This window comes from Carcharhinus amblyrhynchos, chromosome 3 (genome assembly GCF_965287045.1).
Source record: "Carcharhinus amblyrhynchos chromosome 3, sCarAmb.v2.hapA, whole genome shotgun sequence".
In the NCBI taxonomy this organism is placed as follows: domain Eukaryota; kingdom Metazoa; phylum Chordata; class Chondrichthyes; order Carcharhiniformes; family Carcharhinidae; genus Carcharhinus; species Carcharhinus amblyrhynchos.
In genome coordinates, this window is record NC_137326.1 from 74,918,664 (window position 1) to 74,938,979 (window position 20,316).

The following is a 20,316-nucleotide window of genomic DNA, read 5'->3' on the forward strand; positions in this document are numbered from 1 at the left end:
GGCATGGTGGGAAGGTCTTATGAGGAAAGGCTGAGGGACTTGAGGTTATTTTCATTAGAGAGAAGAAGGTTACGAGGTGACCTAATTGAGGCATACAAGATGATCAGAGGATTGGATAGGGACAGTGAGAGCCTTTTTCCTCGGATGGTGATGGCTAACACAAGGGGACATAGCTTTAAATTAGGGGGTGGTAGTTATAGGACGGATGTCAGAGGTAGGTTCTTTACTCAGAGGGTAGTAAGGGCGTGGAATGCCCTGCCTGCAGCAGTTGTGGTCTCGCCAACTTTAAGGGCATTCAAATGGTCAGTGGATAGGCATATGGATAATATTGGAATAGTTTAGGTTAGAGGGTCGTTAGATTGGTTCCACTGGTCGGCGCAACATCGAGGGCCGAGGGGCCTGTACTGCGCTGTAATGTTCTATGTTCTATGTTCTAAGACCACTGACTCCATTTCAGGGCTGTCTCCGAAGCTTTAGCTGCAGGTAGGGTAGGTGAAAATAGACCCCAGTAAACACTGACTAACCAAATATAGGGAAGAATTTGAACTCTTCCGCTTGACAAGCAATTCAAATGCTGTGATCCTGGCCCACTCATCTCAAAACTGCTGGGGTTAGCCAGGAAATGAACACTGATTGGAATTTCATAACATCAATAGAGCCCTGATAGTAGTTCTACAGAATCACGAGTGGCCCATCCACACCAGGCTGAAGTAAGCCATTGGATAGTGAGAGAGGATGTGACTCTCTGTCCAGTGAAGAAATTCCCTTTGTGGCATTAAGGGCTAAGGGCTGTCTACTCTTCCTAATGTGTTCTCTTATTCCAGCCAAGCCGTGTCAGTAATATTTATCAACAATATCCAAGGCCTGAAAATTAGCCACTGAATACATTTTACCCTCATTCTATTCATTTGAAACCTGCTCCGGAATAAAGGAATCATTAATAAACACCAATCACGCATTCACTCTGTGGCACCAGACATTGCACACACACATTAAAATCCACAGCTACAAATCACTTAACGGCAGCACTGTACCTTCACTTCAAAAAAAGCTGACCCAAATGTTGCCCAGCGGTACAGCAATTTGAGGAATGCCAGCTTGACTTCATCAGTGGTCTTCCCTGTATGCTTGTTACACACTGCCACAATAGACTGCAAAAACAAAATTCCAACAAGGAGTTGGTTAACCATCGCATGCAATGAGCCCTGGAGCTGTTTGCAATCTGCACTACCCTTTCTATCTAGATGATATGTTGACATCGTTGTTGTATTTTTGGGTTTTGGAATGTTTTTATTTATTCGTTCATGGTGAAGGGGGTTGAGCCTAGGACATTAGCCCGAGGAACTTCAGCTGCAAACTTTTGGGCTGAGATGATTGACTTCCAACCACCTCAATCATCTTGTATTGTGCCAGGTATAACTCCAACTAGTGGGGAATGTTTCCACTTTTTAACCATTTGTCTGCCCATTCTACAACCTACCTATGTCTAGTTTTGAATTTTAACATCATCGTCGTCAAAATACTTAAGTTTTGTGTCATCTGCAAATCCTGTCCAGTACACCAAGTCACTAATATATGTCAAGGAAGAGGAGTGCTCCTGGGGAACTCTGCTATAAACCTGTCCTTTCCAAAAAGCAACAGTTCATTACATCCTCTCTGATTCCTATCCCTCAACTAATTTCCTTTTCATGTTGTTCTTGTTGCTGCTGCCACTTTTATTCCACAAGCTATAACTTTTCTCACAAGTCTGTTATGTAGCATTGTATCAAGTGCTTTTTAGAAGTCCACGTACACTACATCAACGGCATTACCCTCATTGACCCTTTCTGTTACCTCTTCAAAAAACCTCAAGAAAATTTGAGACCCAATTTCCCCTCAACAAATCTAAGCTGCTTCTTCTTAATTAATCTGTATTATCCCAAGTGTCTACTCATTTTGGTTCTACTGAGATGAAACTGACTGGCCTTTAGTTGCTGGTATTACCTTTGCACCCATTTTTGAACAATTGCAATTTGCAATTCTCAGTCCTCTCACATCACCTGTGTATCCAAGGAGAACTGGAAAACAAAACCAGTATTCCTGCAATTGCCACCCTCAATTCCCTCAGTATTCTTTGATGCATCTCATCCCGATCCCTTACTAATTTAGGTACAATCAGCCTAATCAATACCTTCTCCTTACCAAATTTAAACTTATCATCAAGTGCCTGAACTACCTTCTCTTTCACCATGACCTTTTTCCTTGATAAGGCAGATGAAAAGTACTCATTTAATGCCTCAACCATGTCCCCTGCCTTCATGGTGTAACCCCAAACCGGTGTCTAATCAGCCCCACTCCTCCTCCCACCACCTGTTTACTATTTATATGCCTAAAGAAAACTTTCTGGTTTTCATTGTTCAGTTACAGTTCTGCCTGCTAATTTTTAGTGAGTCCAATTTATCTGGGCCAGATTCATTCTTACCCCATCCAAGCAGGCTCTCTCTCCAAGTAATTACTCTTTATCTGCATTGTTGCTTGTTCTTTCCCACAGCCAACTTTAACATTATGATTCAATGATCACTATTCCCTAATGATCCGTGAATGACACTGGATCCATTTAAGCCCATCTCATTCCCAAGAATCAGGTCTAACAATTCCTCCTTTCTCATTGGATTGGAAATATATGAATGTAGAAAATTTTCTTGAACACACTCTAGGAATTTTACCCCTCTCTGCCCTTTGCATTGCTATTATTCCAGTTTATATCCAGATAAGTAAAGTCCCCTATCATAACTGCTCTAAAATCCTTGCCCTTCTCTGTAATTTCGTTGCAAATTTGTTCCACTATATTTTCCCTCTGGTTGGTGGCCTACAGACTACACCAAGCAATGTAGAATCCCTACAGTAGAGGAGGAGGACATTTGGCCCATTGAGTCTGCACTGAGAACATGGCAGCCCAGGGCCCAATCCCAGTAACCCCACGCATTTACTCTGCTAATCTCCCTGACATTAAGGGGCAATTTAGCATGGTCAATCAACCTAACTCACACATCTTTGCACTGTCGGAGGAAACCAGAGCATCCGGCTGAAACCCATGCAGACACAGAGAGAATATGTAAACTCCACACAGACAGACAGTCACCCAAGGTTGGAATTAAACCCGGGTTCTTGACGCTATGAGGCAGCAGTGCTAAACACTGTGCCGCCCTAAGTCACGGTGTCATAGAGGTTTTCAGCATGGAAGTAGGCCCTTCAGTCCAACTTATCCATGCCGCCTTTTTTGTAAAACACCAAAGCTAGTCCCAATTGCCTGCATTTGGCCCATATATCTCTATACCCATCTTACCCATGCAACTGTCAAAATTGTACCCACCTACTACTATCTCTAGCAGCTTGTTCCACCCTGTGTGTGAAAAAATTGCACCTCTGGACCCTTTTGTGTCTCTCTCCTCATACCTTAAACCTAAACCTACTAATTTTAGAGTGCCCTACCTTTGGGAAAAGATATTGTTAATCTATGACCCTCATTATTTTATAGACCTCTATAAGGTCACCCCTTAACCTTTTACATTCCAGAGAAAAAATTCCCAGTCTATCCAGTCTTATAACTCAAACCATCAAACACTCTTGTGTGGTCTTACCAATGTCTTGTACAGCTTAAACAAGACATCCCGACTCCTATATTCAATGTTCTGACCAATGAAACCAAGCATGCTGAATGTCTCCTTCACCAATCTGTCCATCTGTGACTCCACTTTCAAGGGACTATGAACATGCACCCCTAGATCTCTTTGTTCTGTAACTTTCCCCAATGGCCTATCATTAACTGAATAAGACCTGTCCTGGTTCAATCTACCAAAATGCATTACCTCACATTTATCTAAATTAAACTCCATTGCCATTTGTCAGCCCACTGGCCCAATTGATCAATTCTAGGTAACCTTCTTCACTGTCCACTATGCTACCAATCTTGGTGTCATCTGCAAACTTAGTAACCATGCCTCCTATATTCTCATCCAAATCATTAATATAAATAATAAGTAACAGTGGACCCAGCACCGATCTCTGGAGCACGCCACTGGTTACAGGCCTCCAGTTTGAAAAACGACTTTCTACAACCACCCTCTGGCCAACCACCCTCTTCAAGCCAATTTTGTATGCATCTAGCTATCTCATCTTGGATGCCATGATATTTAACCTTATGCAACAACATACCATGTGGTACCTTGTCAAAGGCCTTGCTAAAGTCCATGTAGACAACATAAACTGCACTGCCCTCATCTACCTTCTTGGTTATCCTTTCAAAAAAACTCAATTAAATTTGTGAGACATGATTTTCCACTCACAAAGCCTGAATCAACTCTTCTTCTTTTTGACCAGGGCCTCAATATCCTGAGTCATCCAGAGTTCCATACTTCTACTAGCCTTGCCCTTCACTTTAAGAGGAATGTGATTACCCTGAACCCTGATTAACACATTTTTGAAAGTCTCCCACTTACCAGGCATCCCTTTGCCTTCCCACAGTCTCCCCCAACTAACTTTTGAAAGTTCCTGCCTGATACCATCAAAATTGGCCCTGCCCCAATTTAGAATTTTAACCTTTGGGCCAGACCTATCATTCTCCATAGCTATCTTAAAACTAATAGAATTATGGTCACTGATTCCAAAGTGATCCCTCACTAACACTTCTGTCACCTGCCCTTCCTTATTTCCCAAGAAGAGATCAAATTTTGCCCCCTGTCTAGTCGGACCATCCACATACTGAATGAGAAATTTCTCCTGAATACACTCAACGAATTTCTCTCCATGTTGTCAACCCTCCCCCTTTGCTTCCTTCCCTATCTTTCCTGAACACCTTATATCAGGAATACTTAATATTCAGCCCTAACCTTCTTTGAGCCAACTCTTTGTTCCATCATGATATCTCCTCGTGGCTATCTGCACCTTCAGCTCACCAGCCTTATTTTCCATACTCTGTGTATCATGTGTCATATCACTAATGTTGGTTTATAAGTCAACATTTGAAGCCTCCAAAAATCTCTGTGAAAACAGGAGTTGATGTCTATATGCTGAATATAAAAATGAACTGCTGGAGTGGGTAAGGATGGTTGGCAGATTTGTTGATCACATCATGGGGTTCATTCCGTGTGGACTTATCTTAAACTCTCATACATCTCACAACCCATTTCATCTGCTGGATGCTTGTGCCCACTTCTAAATGAGGAGAACTTCCATTATTGGGTTGAGGCTTATACTACCAATGCAAGTATAACATGTCATGGCTGCAAATGGGGATTGGCTCTTATGCTGGGTATGTGCAGAAATATGACTTTGGGGATTGAGAAAATGGGGCTGTCTTATATGCCCGGTTGACTTATACACTGCAATCTAAACTACAGGCACAGTAACCCTAATTTCGATTTTATACAAACATATGAATTAGGAGCAGCAGTAGCCCCACCAGAGCCTGCTCCACCATTCAATAAGATAATGGCTAATTTGATTGTTACCCCACATACCCTCCAAAACTTTTCAAGAATCTATCCATCTCTGCCTTAAAGATATGCTTCCACCACCTTTTGAGAAAGAGTTCCAAAGACTCACGATCGTCAGAAAAGATTTTCCTCATTTCTATCTTAAATAGGCAACCCTTTATTTTTAAACAGTGACCCTTACTTCTAGATTCTCTGAAGAAACATCTTTTCCACTTCCATCCTGTAAATACTCTTTAGGATCTTACATACTTATAAGAAATATATTTACATAATATTCCAATATATTTCTCTTTTATTTTTATTACCTTTCCTCTCACTCTGTCCCCACCATACCTCATTATTTCCTATTCTAGTGCCATATATCTCTCCCAGCTCTCTGCACACATTTGCGTTCCTCTCCAGTTTTATTTCCTCATTTTCATAGGGCTGCAAGTGAGTTTAAACTGAAGCCTGAAGGAAAATGTCAGACGGAAATCCAATATTATACTCTATACACCAAGGATGCTTCATATGTTTCTTTTCCTGAACACTGGGTTTGGCAGTCATTGGTCTTGCCTCAGGGAGTAAAGACTTTCACCAACAGAAAGGTCATTTATGATAGTTTTTCCATTATAGCCTTCTGGTATTGGGATAAGTTTGGCTTCAGGCTGCACTGTGATAATGCACTTTGCAGCAGTTCTGGAATACTTTTCAAATATTTTGTTTCCACCTAACTATAGTCTTCTTCTATGCAGTGATCTTAATAGGTGTGTACCTGGCAGGTTCTAATGTCAGATTTTAATGGTTTTAGGTGTCAAAGCAAATGGCGATGGTGTGATAATCTGAATGAGGCTGGGATCAGAACGATCTCAATGTGCTGTAAAATCGGCTGTACCAGTGAATTGTGGTTTGAGATGAAACAAGGGGTTGGCTCTGTGTTAGTACAATAAGGTCATTGAACTTTCCCCAATTCGTCCTATCCACGGCTCTAGTGATTGGGCACAGTTGCATCTCAATGTTGCCCTCCCTCGGGAGGTGGGGTTGCCCTCCAAGAGGTTTAATGAGCTCCTGATTATTCCTCTAAGAACCCACAAACTTTATTACCTTCTTCCATTCCTCAGGTGACATTATCCGAATCATGTCCTCAGGAACCAGGTCCTTCAACATTTTAGGAATATGGAGAAACTGGGACTTGTCATCACTGAACTTCACTTTGTAAAGGAATGCAGCAATCTGGATGGCATCTTCCTTCGTGCACTGGTGGTAACCTCGCAAATACTTTGGTAACTCCTTGGAAATAAAGAGAAGAAGATCAGAAAGTTTTTACTTTCAATTGGCTGGTCTTTAATTACCAGAGAGAAATAATGGACTCCTCCAAATTCTCCTCTGTCCAGTTCCATTGACTCTTGCTTTTCTACTGTTCTAAAGGTCTTTCAGTCAGATCAAAGACTAGGAATCCTGCAGCAAGTAACTTGTCTCCTGATTCCCCAAAGTATGTCCACCATCTACAAGCTCCAAGTCAGGACAGTGATAGAACATGCCCCACTTGCCAGAATGAGTACAATTTCTTCAACAATCAAGAAGATGTTCCAGGACAAAGCAACCCACTTGATTGGCACTCTATTCACAAACATTCATTCCGTCCACTACCTATAAACAATGTCTGCCATATTGCACTACCTACGATAACTTACCAAAGTTCCTGAGACAGCACTTTCCAAACCCACAATCTTACCTTCTAGAAGGACAAGGGCAACAGATACCTGGGAACACTACCTGCTGGAAGTTCCCCTCCAAGCCATTCTGACTTGGAAAAATATCACTGTTCCTTCACTGTCATTGGGTCAAACTCCTGGAACTCTCTTTCTAACCACACTGAGGATGTGAATGCAGCAGTTCAAGGCGGCACCACCACCTTTGCAAGGGCACTGCCCCCTGCAGATGTCAATTATCCCAGCACAAACCTATCATAGGGATTAGGCTTTCTGGTGAGTGTGGCCACTGTCCAAGTGTGGATCTGGAGCTACATTTGAATTTAACAAAGGAGAAGATATGTTTTATAAGTGTTAGTGGCATGGCTGTCCAATCAAATAGTCTGTCTCTTCTTCTACCCACACAAACGTCTCCCTCATTGGATATAGAGATGATGATGAAGTTATCCGAGTTGACAGGGAATGTTTACCATTGAACATGTCTGCTGTGTAGATGGTTCAATGATGTAGTGAATTAATATACCATCTCATGTCACCCTGAGGACATGTAGTCCCGAAAGTATCATCAAACTAAAATTGACAGTAGCCTGAGCCAGGGTGGTTCAGGGTGGCACTGAGTGACAGCTCATGGGTTGTTGTAATCTTAGAGAGGCCACTTTTGGATGAGACCTTACACCTGTCTACCCTCTTAAACGGACATGAAAGATGACATGGCTCTTTCAGAAGAGTAGGATAGTCCTTGCTGGTGAACTAATCAGTATTTCTCCCTCAGCCAGCACTACGAAAGCAGGTTATCCACTCATTTGTTCAATAATGGTTGACATACAAAAGGAAACATTCACTCTAATCTGGGTGGGATGTTACTCAGTCACTTTCCTGCGGAGTGGGATCCATCAGTCACTCCCTTACAGATGCGGGTTTCATTCATTCACTCCCCTTTGGTAGGGGTCTGTCAGTCACCAATCTGTAGATGGAGCAAGTTGAGGGGTGGGGATCACCTGTGGAGTGGCTTGGTCATTTACCTGTGGGTAATGGAACACCATATCTGCTTTGAGGTCTCTGCCAGGGAAAACATTGAGCCACAGCTTTCTCATGAACAGCACCTTGTAAACCACAGAGACTGAAGTGCCTACAAAATGACATGAAGACAAAGTATTACTACAGACAGGAGGAGATTTCAGCTTTATAAACTTTATTAGTTCTGTGGGCACCTACCATTCTTCACAGGCTTTTCCTTCCTGACCCAGTCTGTCACTTGCCTCACATAATCAAAGAAGAAATCTCCTTCAGGAAAACTGATTACCTAGAAACACAAACTTCAAGATCGCACTGAGCTGTAGACAAGTCCCTGCACCACCCAAACGGAGATGTCGTGCAATCATCCATTCACCCTTAAAGAGGCAGAAAATCAATCATCCTCCCCCAGGGGAATTAACCAATCACCCCCAAGGGGAATTAGTCAATCACTCCCAGGGGAATTAATCATTCACCCCAAGGGTATTCATCAATCACCCCAAGGTTGGAATCATGTGTTGGGGGAGACAGTCACTCATTGATTGTTGATGCCGGATGACCAGCTCTGGGAACAGAAATAAGGAACACCGCCATCAGTGAGGGTGAGGTGGGCTGCTGGTGACACAGTGGAAGTGGAGTTATGGCACCTGCCTAACTGCCCCAAACACAGACCAGCAACCTGCCACAGCCAGTGCATACAGCCAGCATGTTGCCTGCAGAGATGGAAGAAATCCAGGACAAAGAACAGCCCGAATAGGTCTGACCCAGCACATGGGACAAGAACCTGATCAGTCCTGGAAAATCTGGGACAGTTAGTCATCCTGTGTCAATGTGTGCTGGAAATTTTAATTCTTTTAATTTACACACCTGTTGCGAAGAGAGGATGTGCCCGAATTTAAATGGTGTGAATGTTTTACCTTATCTCCAACCTGTATAAAAAGACTGAGGCCTTCAGAGGAACTGAGCTTTAAATGCTTGGTGATACTTTCACAGAGATCCTTGGCTCTGGTGCTGGTGAAAATCTCAAATGCCTGCGGGGATTGAACGAGAATGAATGAGGAGAAAATAAACAGCGGAGTGATTTAACATTCTAACAGTGGGAGCCTGGGGAAAACCACTCACCTCATCCACGCCATTGGGAAAGTAGATTTTGTGCAGGATCTTGGTGCTCCAGCATTGGATGGCCTCCACCTCCAGCAGGTGTGGGGGGTTCTTCCGAGAGCCATACCTGACGGCAAAAACAGCAGCTGCCGGGTCAGTGAGTGATGATTATGTTTATACACAATGCACTCAATATATCCTGACTTAGGTGGCATTCTTGAAGCATCTCAACTGCTGTGTTAAGCAACATTTAAAAGTGTGCAGATATGTATATAGACATAATATATATGTATCCTATGTGACGATACTAGTGCAGCTGATATGTATTTTACATATTGTTGTGTTTAAGGGGAATGACTTCAAAATTCACTTTATTTTACAGGCAATCAGTATCTCTCACAGGAATGCAATTCAGATTTTGGGAGAGCAAGTTTCAACCTTACAAGTGGTTATGTCAAGTAGAGTTAATGAACTCTTCCCTTGAGATTTCTGATTAGAGTGATTGACAGAGTCATGCGATGATGTGGTTTATATGCAGACAGAAGAAAGCTTTTGCAGAAAGCAGTTTAGTTTGCAGCTGAAGTCTGGTAAAAGGATTTTGCAGGCTTCTGGAACTCTGGGGGCAGAAAATCTCACCCAATGTATATGTACACAGGCATGGGTAAATGTACATAGACATGTAATGTGTATATACCCAGACCATAAGGCCATATGAACATAAGAAATAGGAACTGAAGTAGGCCATTCAGCCCATCAAGTCTGTTCCACCATTCAGTGAGATCATGGCTGATCTGATATAATCCTCAACTCTACTTTCCTGTCTTATCCCTATAACTCATGATTCCCTTACTGATTAAAAATCTATCCATCTCAGCCTTGAAACTCAATCTTGAGGCTTTACAGCTCCCCGTGTAGAAAATTCTACAGATTCACTACCCTCTGAGAGAAGAATTCCTGCTCATCTCCATCTTAAATAGATAACCCCTTACTCTGAGAGTATGTCCTCTGGTCCTGGACTCTCTCATAAGGATCTACCCTGTCAAGCTCCTTGAAAATCCTATATATCTCAATAAGTTCACCTCTCATTCTTCTAAACTCCTATGAGTACAGGCCCAACCTATTCAATCTCTCCTCCTTAGACAATCCCTCCGAGATCAACATAGTGAACATTCTCTGGACTGCCTCCAGTGCCAGTATATCTTTCCTTAGATAAAGGAACCAAAACAGAATATTCAGGGTGTGGTTTAACTGGTGCCTTGTGTAGTTTTAACAAGACGTCCCTATTCTTATCCTCCATTTCCTTTGAAATAAAGCCCGACATTCCACTGACCTCGTGCTAGTTTTTTTGTGATTTATGCATGAGGACCCCCCCAAGTCCCTTTGTGCTGCAGTTTTCTGCAGTCTTTCTCCATTTAAATAATATTCAGCTCCTTTATTCTTTCTACCAAAGTGCACAACTTCATATTTTCCTACATTTATTCCACCTGCCCATTCACCTAACCTGTCTGTATCCTTTTGTAGACTCTTTGTCAACCTCACCATGTGCCTTCCCACCTATTTTTGTGTCATCCGTAAACATGATAATAATAAATTCATTTCCCTTGTCCAAATCATTAATATATTTGTAATTAATTGTGGCCCAGCACCAAGCCCCGTGGAACACTACTAGTTACTAGTTTCTGAAAATGCCCATTTCCACTCTCTATCTTCTATTAGCCAATTCTCTAACCATGTTAATATACTACCCCCAATACTATGGGCTGTTGCCAGGATTCTTAAGTAGCCTTTTTGTGGTACCTTACGAAACAGTTTTGGGAAATCCAAATATATTACGTCTATTATTATATCCAAGTATATTACATCTATTTGATCTCCTTTATCTTTCCTACTTGTGACCACCTCGACTGAATTTTAATCGATTTGTGAAGCTATGTTGACTCTATTTTACTATATCATGTAATTCTAAATGAATCTAACCTTTTCCAAATCACAAAAGTTAACTGGCTATGGTTACCTGTTTTTTTTGTCCCCCTCCCTTTTTGAATAAGGTGTTACATTGCAGTTTTCTAATTCTCTGGAACTTTCCAGAATTTAAGGATTCTTGGAAGATTACTAGCAGTGCATCCACTATCTCAATAGCTACTTCCTTTAATTTTCTGGATGCAACCGCTACCATTTCCTGGTTCCCCATTATTATTTCTCAAGCCTCATTCTCATTTGGAGCAGTACAGTGGCACAATTAACATTGCTGCCTCATAGTGCCAGGGACCAGGGTTTGGTTCCCAGCTGGGGTGACTGTCTATGAGGAATTTGCACATTGTCCCCATATCTGCATGGGTTTCCTCCGGGTGCTCTGGTTTCCTCTCACACTCCAAAGATGTGCGGGTTAGGTGGTTTGGCCATACTAAACTGCTCCTTAGTATCAGGGGGACTAGCTGGGTTAATGTATTGAGTCATGGGCATAGGATCTAGGTGGGACTGTGGTCGGTGCAGACTCGGTAGACCACATGGCCTCCTTCTGCACTGTAGGATTCTATGATCCTCTAAGGGCCCTACTTTTACAATGGCCTCTCTCTTCCTTTTTATATATTTAAAGAAACTCTTGCTGTCCATTGTTGTATTACTTGCTAATTTACACTCAGTTTATCATCCTTGTTTGGCCATCTTTTGTTAGTTTTTACATTTTTCCCAATCTTCTGGCTTGTCACTAATTTTTGCCACATTAGATACTTTTTCTTTCAATTTAATACTAAACTGCCATGGTTGATTTTTTTTCCCCTTTGAATCCTTCTACCTCACTGGGATATATTTTTGTTGCGAATCATTAACTATCTTCATAAATGTCAGCCATTGCTGATCTACCGTTTTTTTGCTGAATTCCTTTGCCAGTCCATTCCAGTCAACTCTGGCCTCATTCCTTTATAATTACCCTTATTTAAGTGTAGCACAGTTGTTTCTGACACAAGTTTCTCATTCTCAAACTGAATGCTAAATTCTCCCATGTTATGGTCACTGTTTCCTTGAGAATCTTTTATTCTGAGGTTGTTTATAAACCTTCCTCATTACAAATTGCCAGATCCAAAATGGCCTGATTCCTGATTGGATCCACAACATATTGTTCTAGAAAACTGCCCCTCATGGTTACCTCTGCAAATTTAATTTTCCCAATCTACATAAAGATTAAAGTCACCCATGATTAAAGTACTGCCTTTTTGACATGCCCTCATTATCTCCTAATTTATTCTCCACACACAGTATAGCTACTGTTAAAGTGGCTCTAGGCCACTCCCACCAGTGTCTTCTTCCTCTTGTTGTTTCTTAACTCCACCCATTTGGATTCTACATCTTCCAGTCCAAGATCATTTCTTGTTATTTTATGTATTCCATCTCATACTAACACAACTATCCCACCTTCCTTTCCTTCCTGCCTGTCCTTATAAAAAGTCGCATACCCCTGAATATTTAGTTCCCAATTTTGATCTCCTTGTAGCCACATATCTATAATGGCTATAAGATCAAAACCTTAAGTTGTGCGGTTAATCCGTTTATTTTGTACCAAACATTATATATATATGTTCAAATAAAGAGCTACTAATTTTGCCCTGTCACCATTCTTTCCCTTTTTGACCTAATTGCTGATGTTTCTTTAAGTTTATACACTCTGTCCCTTTCTGTCACACTCTATGCATCATTACCTACATAGCTGTCTTATAATTCTGCCTGATTCTTTTGCTTTGTAAGCCTAGGTATCCCCTTGCCACAACACCCCTCCTCCCATCTCATTTAGTCTAAACCCTCTTTACTTCCCTCGTTATGTGGTTTCCAAGAAGACCTGTCCCAGCACAGTTCAAATGTAGGCCATCCCAACAGCTTTCGCTTTCTCCAGTCCTGATGCTACTGCCCCATGAACCAAAGCCTACTACCAAAGCCACACCAATCTTTGAGTCATGTATTCATCTCTCTAATTTTAAGTATCCTATGCCAATTTGCAGGTGGTTCAGGTAATAATCCAGAGATTATAACTTTGGAGGCTCTGTTGCTTAATTTACTGTCTAATTCTCTATTACAGTTTTGTCTTTTAAAAAGCATTTAGACAGTTGCATGGGTAACATGGGTAGAGAGGGATGCAGGCAATTGGGACTAGGTTAGGGATTTAAAAAAATAGGGCAGCATGGACAAGTTGGGCTGTAGGGCCTGTTTCCATGCTGTAGACCTCTATGATTCTATGACTCCTCAAACTTTCTATGCAGAATCTCCTTCCTCATGCTACCGATCCCATTGGTACCTACACGGACCAGGAAAACAGAATCCTCTCTCTCCCACAATAGGTTTCTCTCCAGCCTGGAGCAGATGTCCTGAACCCTGACAGTGAGCAGGCAATTCAGCTGCCTGGACTCTGATTCCTTGCTACAGAGAACAGTGTCAATCCTGGCCACTATGCTGCCCCCTACTACCACTACATTCTTTGATGCTCCCCCACTTTAATGACATCTTGTACTACAGTGCCATGGTCAGTCAGCTCATCCGCCCTACAGCCCCCACTCTGATCCAAACAAGCTGAAAGAGCATCAAATCTGTTGGATTATTGCAAAGGCTAGCACTCTTGCATTCCTGCCCTCTGGGTCCCTTTACCTGCCTCAGCTGCAGTCACACCTTCCTGTCCCTGACCACTTTCCAGTAGAAGATTCTACCCTCAGGGTGTGAGCGCCTCCTGAAACAAAGTGCCCGGTAGCTCTCTCCCTCCCTGGTGCATTACAGTGTCTGCAGCTCAGCTTCCAGATCAGTGACTCTAAGCTGAAGCTCCTCAATCCGCAGACATAGTTACAAGTATATAGACATAGTGTATATGTACACAGACACAGGTATGTGTATATGGACACATCCTGTAGATGTACCCAGGCACAAATACATATATATAGAAATAGTGAATATATAAGCAGAGAAAGGTACATTGTATGAGCTAGGAGTATGTGCACACATATGTAACATAAACCACACATTGATGGTGAATGCACAGTAAAACATAGTCTCCAGATTCTTGCTCTGTCCTTTTAACCTACTTATCTCTAAATTCAGTCACTTCATTAATTCTGAAGCCTCTGGGGTTAATGTTCCAAATTGTGGATATGGCCTTCGTACAGTTGCAGTTCAGTAAATTCCTTAATTCCCAGTGGGAATGCAGCAATATCCAAAAAGCAGTTCACTCCCTAAGTTCCTGTTCCTTTCATATCTCTGACAATTCCTTTGTTTTTACAGCTGTCATTCTCACGGCAGGAGTGGAACAGAGTTTTTATGGAAAATATACTGTGACTGAACTCATAATCTGATTCGCCAACAAGATTGTAGATTCACATGTGGAAATACTTTCCAAAAATGCAAAATGCCCCGAACTCTGCCCAACTGAGATTCATGTTGACTCACATTTATTACAATCCTGTTGGCATCATTACAATGCGTGTATTAAACCGTATAAACTAAAGGTGATGGATTTGCTGATTGGAAAATCCATCCTGCAATTCCACCTCTTACATTCACCAAGAATATAAGAGATGGAATTGCAGGATGGATTTTTAACTGGTAGCGTGGCCGCTTTAAGGGGAGATCCTTCATGGGCCACGTGACCAGGTCGGAACAAATGGAGTGGTGAGCACATGCACCTGGGCCTTTTGTGAGTGAAGAGCACTCATCCCCAGGGCTGTGAATTAGAGTTAGGGCATTGTTAGGAGGAGATCTGTATAGTTGTGCTGTTAATCCCTTCATTATATATAGCCCTTCTTATCAATAAATCCTTTAGTTTGTGGCTTGCCACATTGAGCTGCCTTGAGTTATAACATTCACAGTTATGACTGCTGTCAGCATGAATACTTTGTTACTGTACCTTTTCACCTTGTTTAATCTTTGAATGCAGTCAGCTGCCAGCCTCTCCGCTGGGTGAGTCTCGAGGAACCTCTTGACGTGAGGCAGTAGCACATTACTGGGAGGGAAGAGCCCAGTGCAGAGCCAGAGGAGCTGCCAGCCATTATCTACACTATACCTGAGAGTCAAAAGCAGAGAGAGAACCTCAGTCAGTGTATTAGTTCATCAAGTGGCTGCTCACAACAATCTGATCCCAGCCCACAATTATTCTGGTTTGCCCATTTTCAGTTGTCCTCAAGAAGGAAGTGGGCTGTCTCCCTGAACCCAGTGTTACCAACTGTGATTAAATGTACTCCAGGTTTCATCACGTGACTTGGCCACACACTCCAGCATCCATTCTTGTGACACACTGCTCTCCTACGCCAGTTGGAAAGCAAAAAAGACTCATTACCCACTTGAATGATGCTTGACTGTCAATCAATCCTCTTTTCAATACCTTTATGTCTGGTGAAGAGAAATGTTTAAGAGGAAATTACAGAAATCCCAGTCTTTTTTAATGTCCCAATGAGTTTTATCCAGAGTCACACACAGCAGTGTCCTGCAGATTAATCTTCAATTCCAGGAGCCTCCAGATCAATTCTGGGGGATTGGCAACCCTGCTACACTCCATGTGGTTATGGAACACCCATAATGGTGTTTGGTGGGAAATGGTAAGTATTGTTGCTCTCCCTCATTGATCAAAATGGGAATGAAGAGATGCTGCAGCAATGACTCTTTGAGCTCTGAACTAGCCCCTTCGAGCAAGGTCCCTGCTGGGACCGTGTGGGTCAGTGGATTTCACTGCTAGCTTTAGACAAAAGCACCTCCAACCAGTGTTACAAATACTTTTTTATTCTTTCACAGGGCATGTGAGTCGCTGGCTGGGCCAGCATTTATTGCGCATCCCTTATTGCCCTTGACAAGGTGCTGATGAGCTGCCTTCTTGAATTGCTGGAGTCCCTGTGATATAAATACACCCACATTGCTGTTAGGGAGGGAGGTGCAGGATTTTGACCCAGTGACAGTGAAGGAACAGGGATATATTTGCAAATCAGGATGATGTGTAGCTTGGAGTGGAACTTCAGGTGGTGGTGTTCCCATGTGTCTGCTGCCCTTGTCCTTTTAGATGGTGGTGGTTGTGAGTTTGGAAGGTGCTGAAGCAGCCTTGGTGAGTTCCCGCAGTGCGTAAGTTGCTGCTGTAATTGTGATGAGATAGATTGAATTCCAGGAGGTTTCATAACATGACTTCCCCCACTCCCCCCAATCCTCCCAGTCCTCCATCTCCAACCTCCCTACCCTCACACTCCAATGATGGGTGCTTGATATCCCAACCCTTATAGTAAACTGCCAAACAGTCAATCAAAATGTCACAGTCTCTTCATTAGTCAATCAGATGATGCTTGAATGTCAAGCAGTGTTTTATTTCCATCTCAATTTCTTTTATGGACCTTATCATTTTTCTCCTGAGTCACTTGTAGCAGTGTCTGGAAGATTGATCTTTAATTCTTAGAGACTTCAGGGTAATGGCCAATCAACCATTTATATAAGCTTTGTACGGTGCTGTTAACATGGTAAAAAAATTTTTAATGCTTCAAAGAAACATTACCAATTAGTACTTGACACTGAGCCACATAAGAAGATATTGGATCAGATGACCAAAAGCTTGATGAAAGAGGTAGGTTTTAAAAAATGCTTAAAGAAGCAGAGATTGAGATTGAGAGATGTAGGAAAGGAATTTCAGAGCTCAGGGCCAAGGCAGAACTAGGGGTGGAGCAATTAAAATGGAGGATGCACAAGAGGCCAGAATTAGCTGAATAGAGAGATCTCAGTGAGTTGTAGAGCAGGAGGGGTTGACAGAGATGGGGAGTCATGAGGCCATGGAGAAATTATAAAGCAAGGATGAGGTGAGGTGTGTCTGGATCAGGAGTCAATGAGAACAAGGATGACAACCAGCACTCGTTTAGGGTATGGGCACCAAAGCTTTGGGATGACTTTGCCTTTACAGAAGACAGAACATTGGAAAATGGGCAGGAGGAAGAGTCAGATCTAGAGGTAAAAGGGCACAGATGAGGATTTCAAGAGACAGACAAGACAAGTGAGCAATATTGGAGCTGGAGGTAGATAGTGTGAATGTCTAGTCAGATTCTCATCTCAAAGCCAAATATAACACCAAGGCGGCAAACAGTCTGGTTCTGTCTCAGAGGGTTGCCAGAGTTAATGGCAAAGGAACAGACTCTGTGATGGAGAACAATGTTCTCAGTCCTCTCAATATTTAATTGGAGGATTATTCTGCTCATCTAGGACTGAATGTTATACAGGTAAAATGATAAATCAGAAATAGTCAAAAGAGGGGGTGGTGAGACAGAGCTGGAATGCATTAGCATTCATATTATATCTCCAAGGGGCAGAAAGTAGATGGGAAATAGGAGGGGACCATTGAAAGATTCATGAGATCACCAGAGTTAATGGTGCTGAGGCGGGAACAGAAAACATTGCGGTAAATTTTTGGCCTTCGACAGGATGGATTAAAATGAAACCAGGCAAGTACAGTCCAACCAGATGCAAGCAAGAAGGGTTTAAGATGATGGTTTGTAATGACAAAACAAGATCTGGGGTTATCTTTGTATTTTTGAATAGTCAGCAGCTTTGACAAAGGACTACAGGACCTGATGCAGCTTGATATGGTCTGGGCAGATCTGGAGATGAAAGGCTAAACCTGTTGTCTAGCATAAACGTTCAAAGCAGCATCCTTGAACAGAAGATTTGCATTTATATAGCACTTTTCATAATCACAACACATTACAATGTCAACTTGTGCACAGCAAACTCCCACAAACAGTAATGAGGTAATGACAATAATCTGTTTTTGTGATGGTGATTGAGTGATAAATATTGGGCAGGACACCAGGGAGAACTTGCCTGCTGTTCTTTGAAACCATGCCAGGTCCCTACCTGAGAGAGCCTCGGTTTAAAGTTTCCTCTGAAAGAGAGCATCGCTGACAGTGCAGCGCTCCTTCTGGACTGGAGTGTCAACTTTCTGTTTTTGTGACCAAGCCTCAGAGTATGACTTGGACCTTGTGCCTCAGATAACAGGAGTGCTACCAGCTAAGCCACAGCTGCCTGTTCTGGTTGGTATCATCCAACTCGCTTCCATGTTTTCCTGTGGCATAGCTTCATCTTCTTTCTGCAGGTTTTTATTTGGGTTACATCAGATAGCTTTCCTTCATTCACAGCCATTTGCTTGCTCTGCACTGCCACCTGCTTTTGCAGTTTGGATAATGTCTCAGCATTTTCAGAAAGCTTGTTTTTTTTCCCCCTGCTTCCCAGCCTCTTCTTTAAACTCTTTGGCTCATACATTAGTTCCAGTGACATGATCTGTGACTATCTTGTGGTTTGCTGTGGTATTGTTTCATTTAGCTTGGAGTCACCCTTCTTTATTGCCCCTGAGCCTCCTTGCCCTCCCGATGCTTTATTGGGGGTATTTTAATCCTTAAGGTTGGCGCTCTCCACAATGTGGAGTTTAACTATTTATCATAGGCTTTTAGTATCTTAACCAAAACTGGTTGAAGATTTATCAATGCCTTGCATTAAGATTACTTCATCAATAAGTACACCAAACAAGGCTAAAAAGTACGGACATGGGAAATAAATATTAGCCTGGATAGCAATGCCCACATCCCATAAATGAATGTAAAAAAACGTGTACTTCTCCAGATTTCTGACTTAACCTTGATGTACTGTTGCAATTTGATTTGATTTATTATTGTTGCATGTATTGAAAAGTATTTAAAACTTTCCTTCTCCATGATGCTCAATTTTGTGTCTGGTCTGGCACTTGCACAAGTTCTATTTGTTCTGGTAGATTTAATTTACAAACCATGTTTTAATTTTACTTTCTTTCTTTCAAGATGATACTGCCAAAACCATCCTTTCACTTTTTATTCCTGTACTTACTGGGTTTTGGCAGTCTTGCAATTGCAAGCCTGACTCTTTAAAGTAGTAAATTCTGCAAGAAATTTTCAAACAAGCCGTTTGGGCTGTTTTAAGCTTAACTAATTGATAGGAAGGTGATTTTGGACTCGTGCTGCCCATTTAAAAATAGTTTTTTCAATCATTTGTGCTTGGATGCCATGTGTAGTGGTGCTAGCTGTGGACACGTGCTATCAGTTTTTTTCACTTATACTCTGGAAATGTTATTGCTGATCCCGATTATTGCTGATTTTAAAAGGTAATTGCTGCCTTTTTACTACATTTTGCTCACCCTTTATGAGATCTGGCCAGGTCTTTTTACTCTGCATTCACTCAGGTTCTTCTTTTCATTGGATTATTTTTTGTTTCAGCATTTTTCCCTGAATTTCATTTTGTGATCTGAGTAGGTTGCTTGACTCTGCATTAACTAACGTGTAGCACAGGGTGGACTCTGGTGGCGTCCTTGTCAGCTTCCACATCTACAATGCAGCTTTTTTTTAGACAATCTCCAACAGTTTAAGTACACATCTCACAGGTCAGAGTGCAATCTCTTTTATTTTTCAGGCTTTTGGGATCCACTCATTGTAACCATATTATAAGGTTGGTTGATGTCTCACTAAGAGGTCTGGAGGCTTGTGTAGTTGAATATAAACCATTTATTGGTAACCCATAACTATATACATCTCCAAGATACTTCATTGTGTGCTGTTTCCATGTTGGCTTCTTCCAGAACCTAAAGTACTCTGTCCTCCAACATGTGACTATCTCTGCCATACAGTGAGCAGTACTGTTCTCCAGTTCTACGTTAACCCTTATTAACCTGAACACCTTGATGCTACAATCACAGCAGGGATGAGTGAGGGCAGAGTAACCGAGAGGGAGACAAATGAAAGGAGGCACAACAGCAGGAAGATGAAGCTAGAAGTGGAGAGAATAGTAAACAGGGGAGACTAAAATAGAAATAGAAACAAAAAGCTCAGATTGAGAAGGGCAATCAAAATGCCCAAGAAAAGAAATAAACCATTGGAAAAGATCTAAGCTCTGTAGTCCTGCCACATCCAGGCATGGACAATTAAACAACTTACTGGAGGAGGCTCCACAAATATCCTGTATGATGAGGAGCCAAGCACATAAGTGCAAGAGACAAGACAACCATCTTCAACCACAGCTGC

At 42.1% G+C, this 20,316-nt stretch overlaps 1 protein-coding gene across 4 annotated transcripts in view; it reads right to left on the reverse strand.

Annotated features, from left to right (window-relative positions):
- LOC145340854 (unconventional myosin-VIIa-like) overlaps positions 1–20,316 on the reverse strand; it is a 183,212-nt gene that overhangs the window by 14,330 nt on the left and 148,566 nt on the right. For all 4 annotated transcript variants that reach the window (XM_080185314.1, XM_080185315.1, XM_080185313.1 and 1 more), the window contains 7 exons: positions 15,159–15,314; positions 9,302–9,407; positions 9,097–9,210; positions 8,381–8,468; positions 8,188–8,294; positions 6,558–6,743; positions 1,035–1,151 (listed from right to left, as the gene is read on the reverse strand). In XM_080185314.1, coding sequence (XP_080041440.1) covers positions 1,035–1,151; positions 6,558–6,743; positions 8,188–8,294; positions 8,381–8,468; positions 9,097–9,210; positions 9,302–9,407; positions 15,159–15,314 — 874 coding nt within the window. The remainder of the gene's footprint in view (positions 1–1,034; positions 1,152–6,557; positions 6,744–8,187; positions 8,295–8,380; positions 8,469–9,096; positions 9,211–9,301; positions 9,408–15,158; positions 15,315–20,316) is intronic.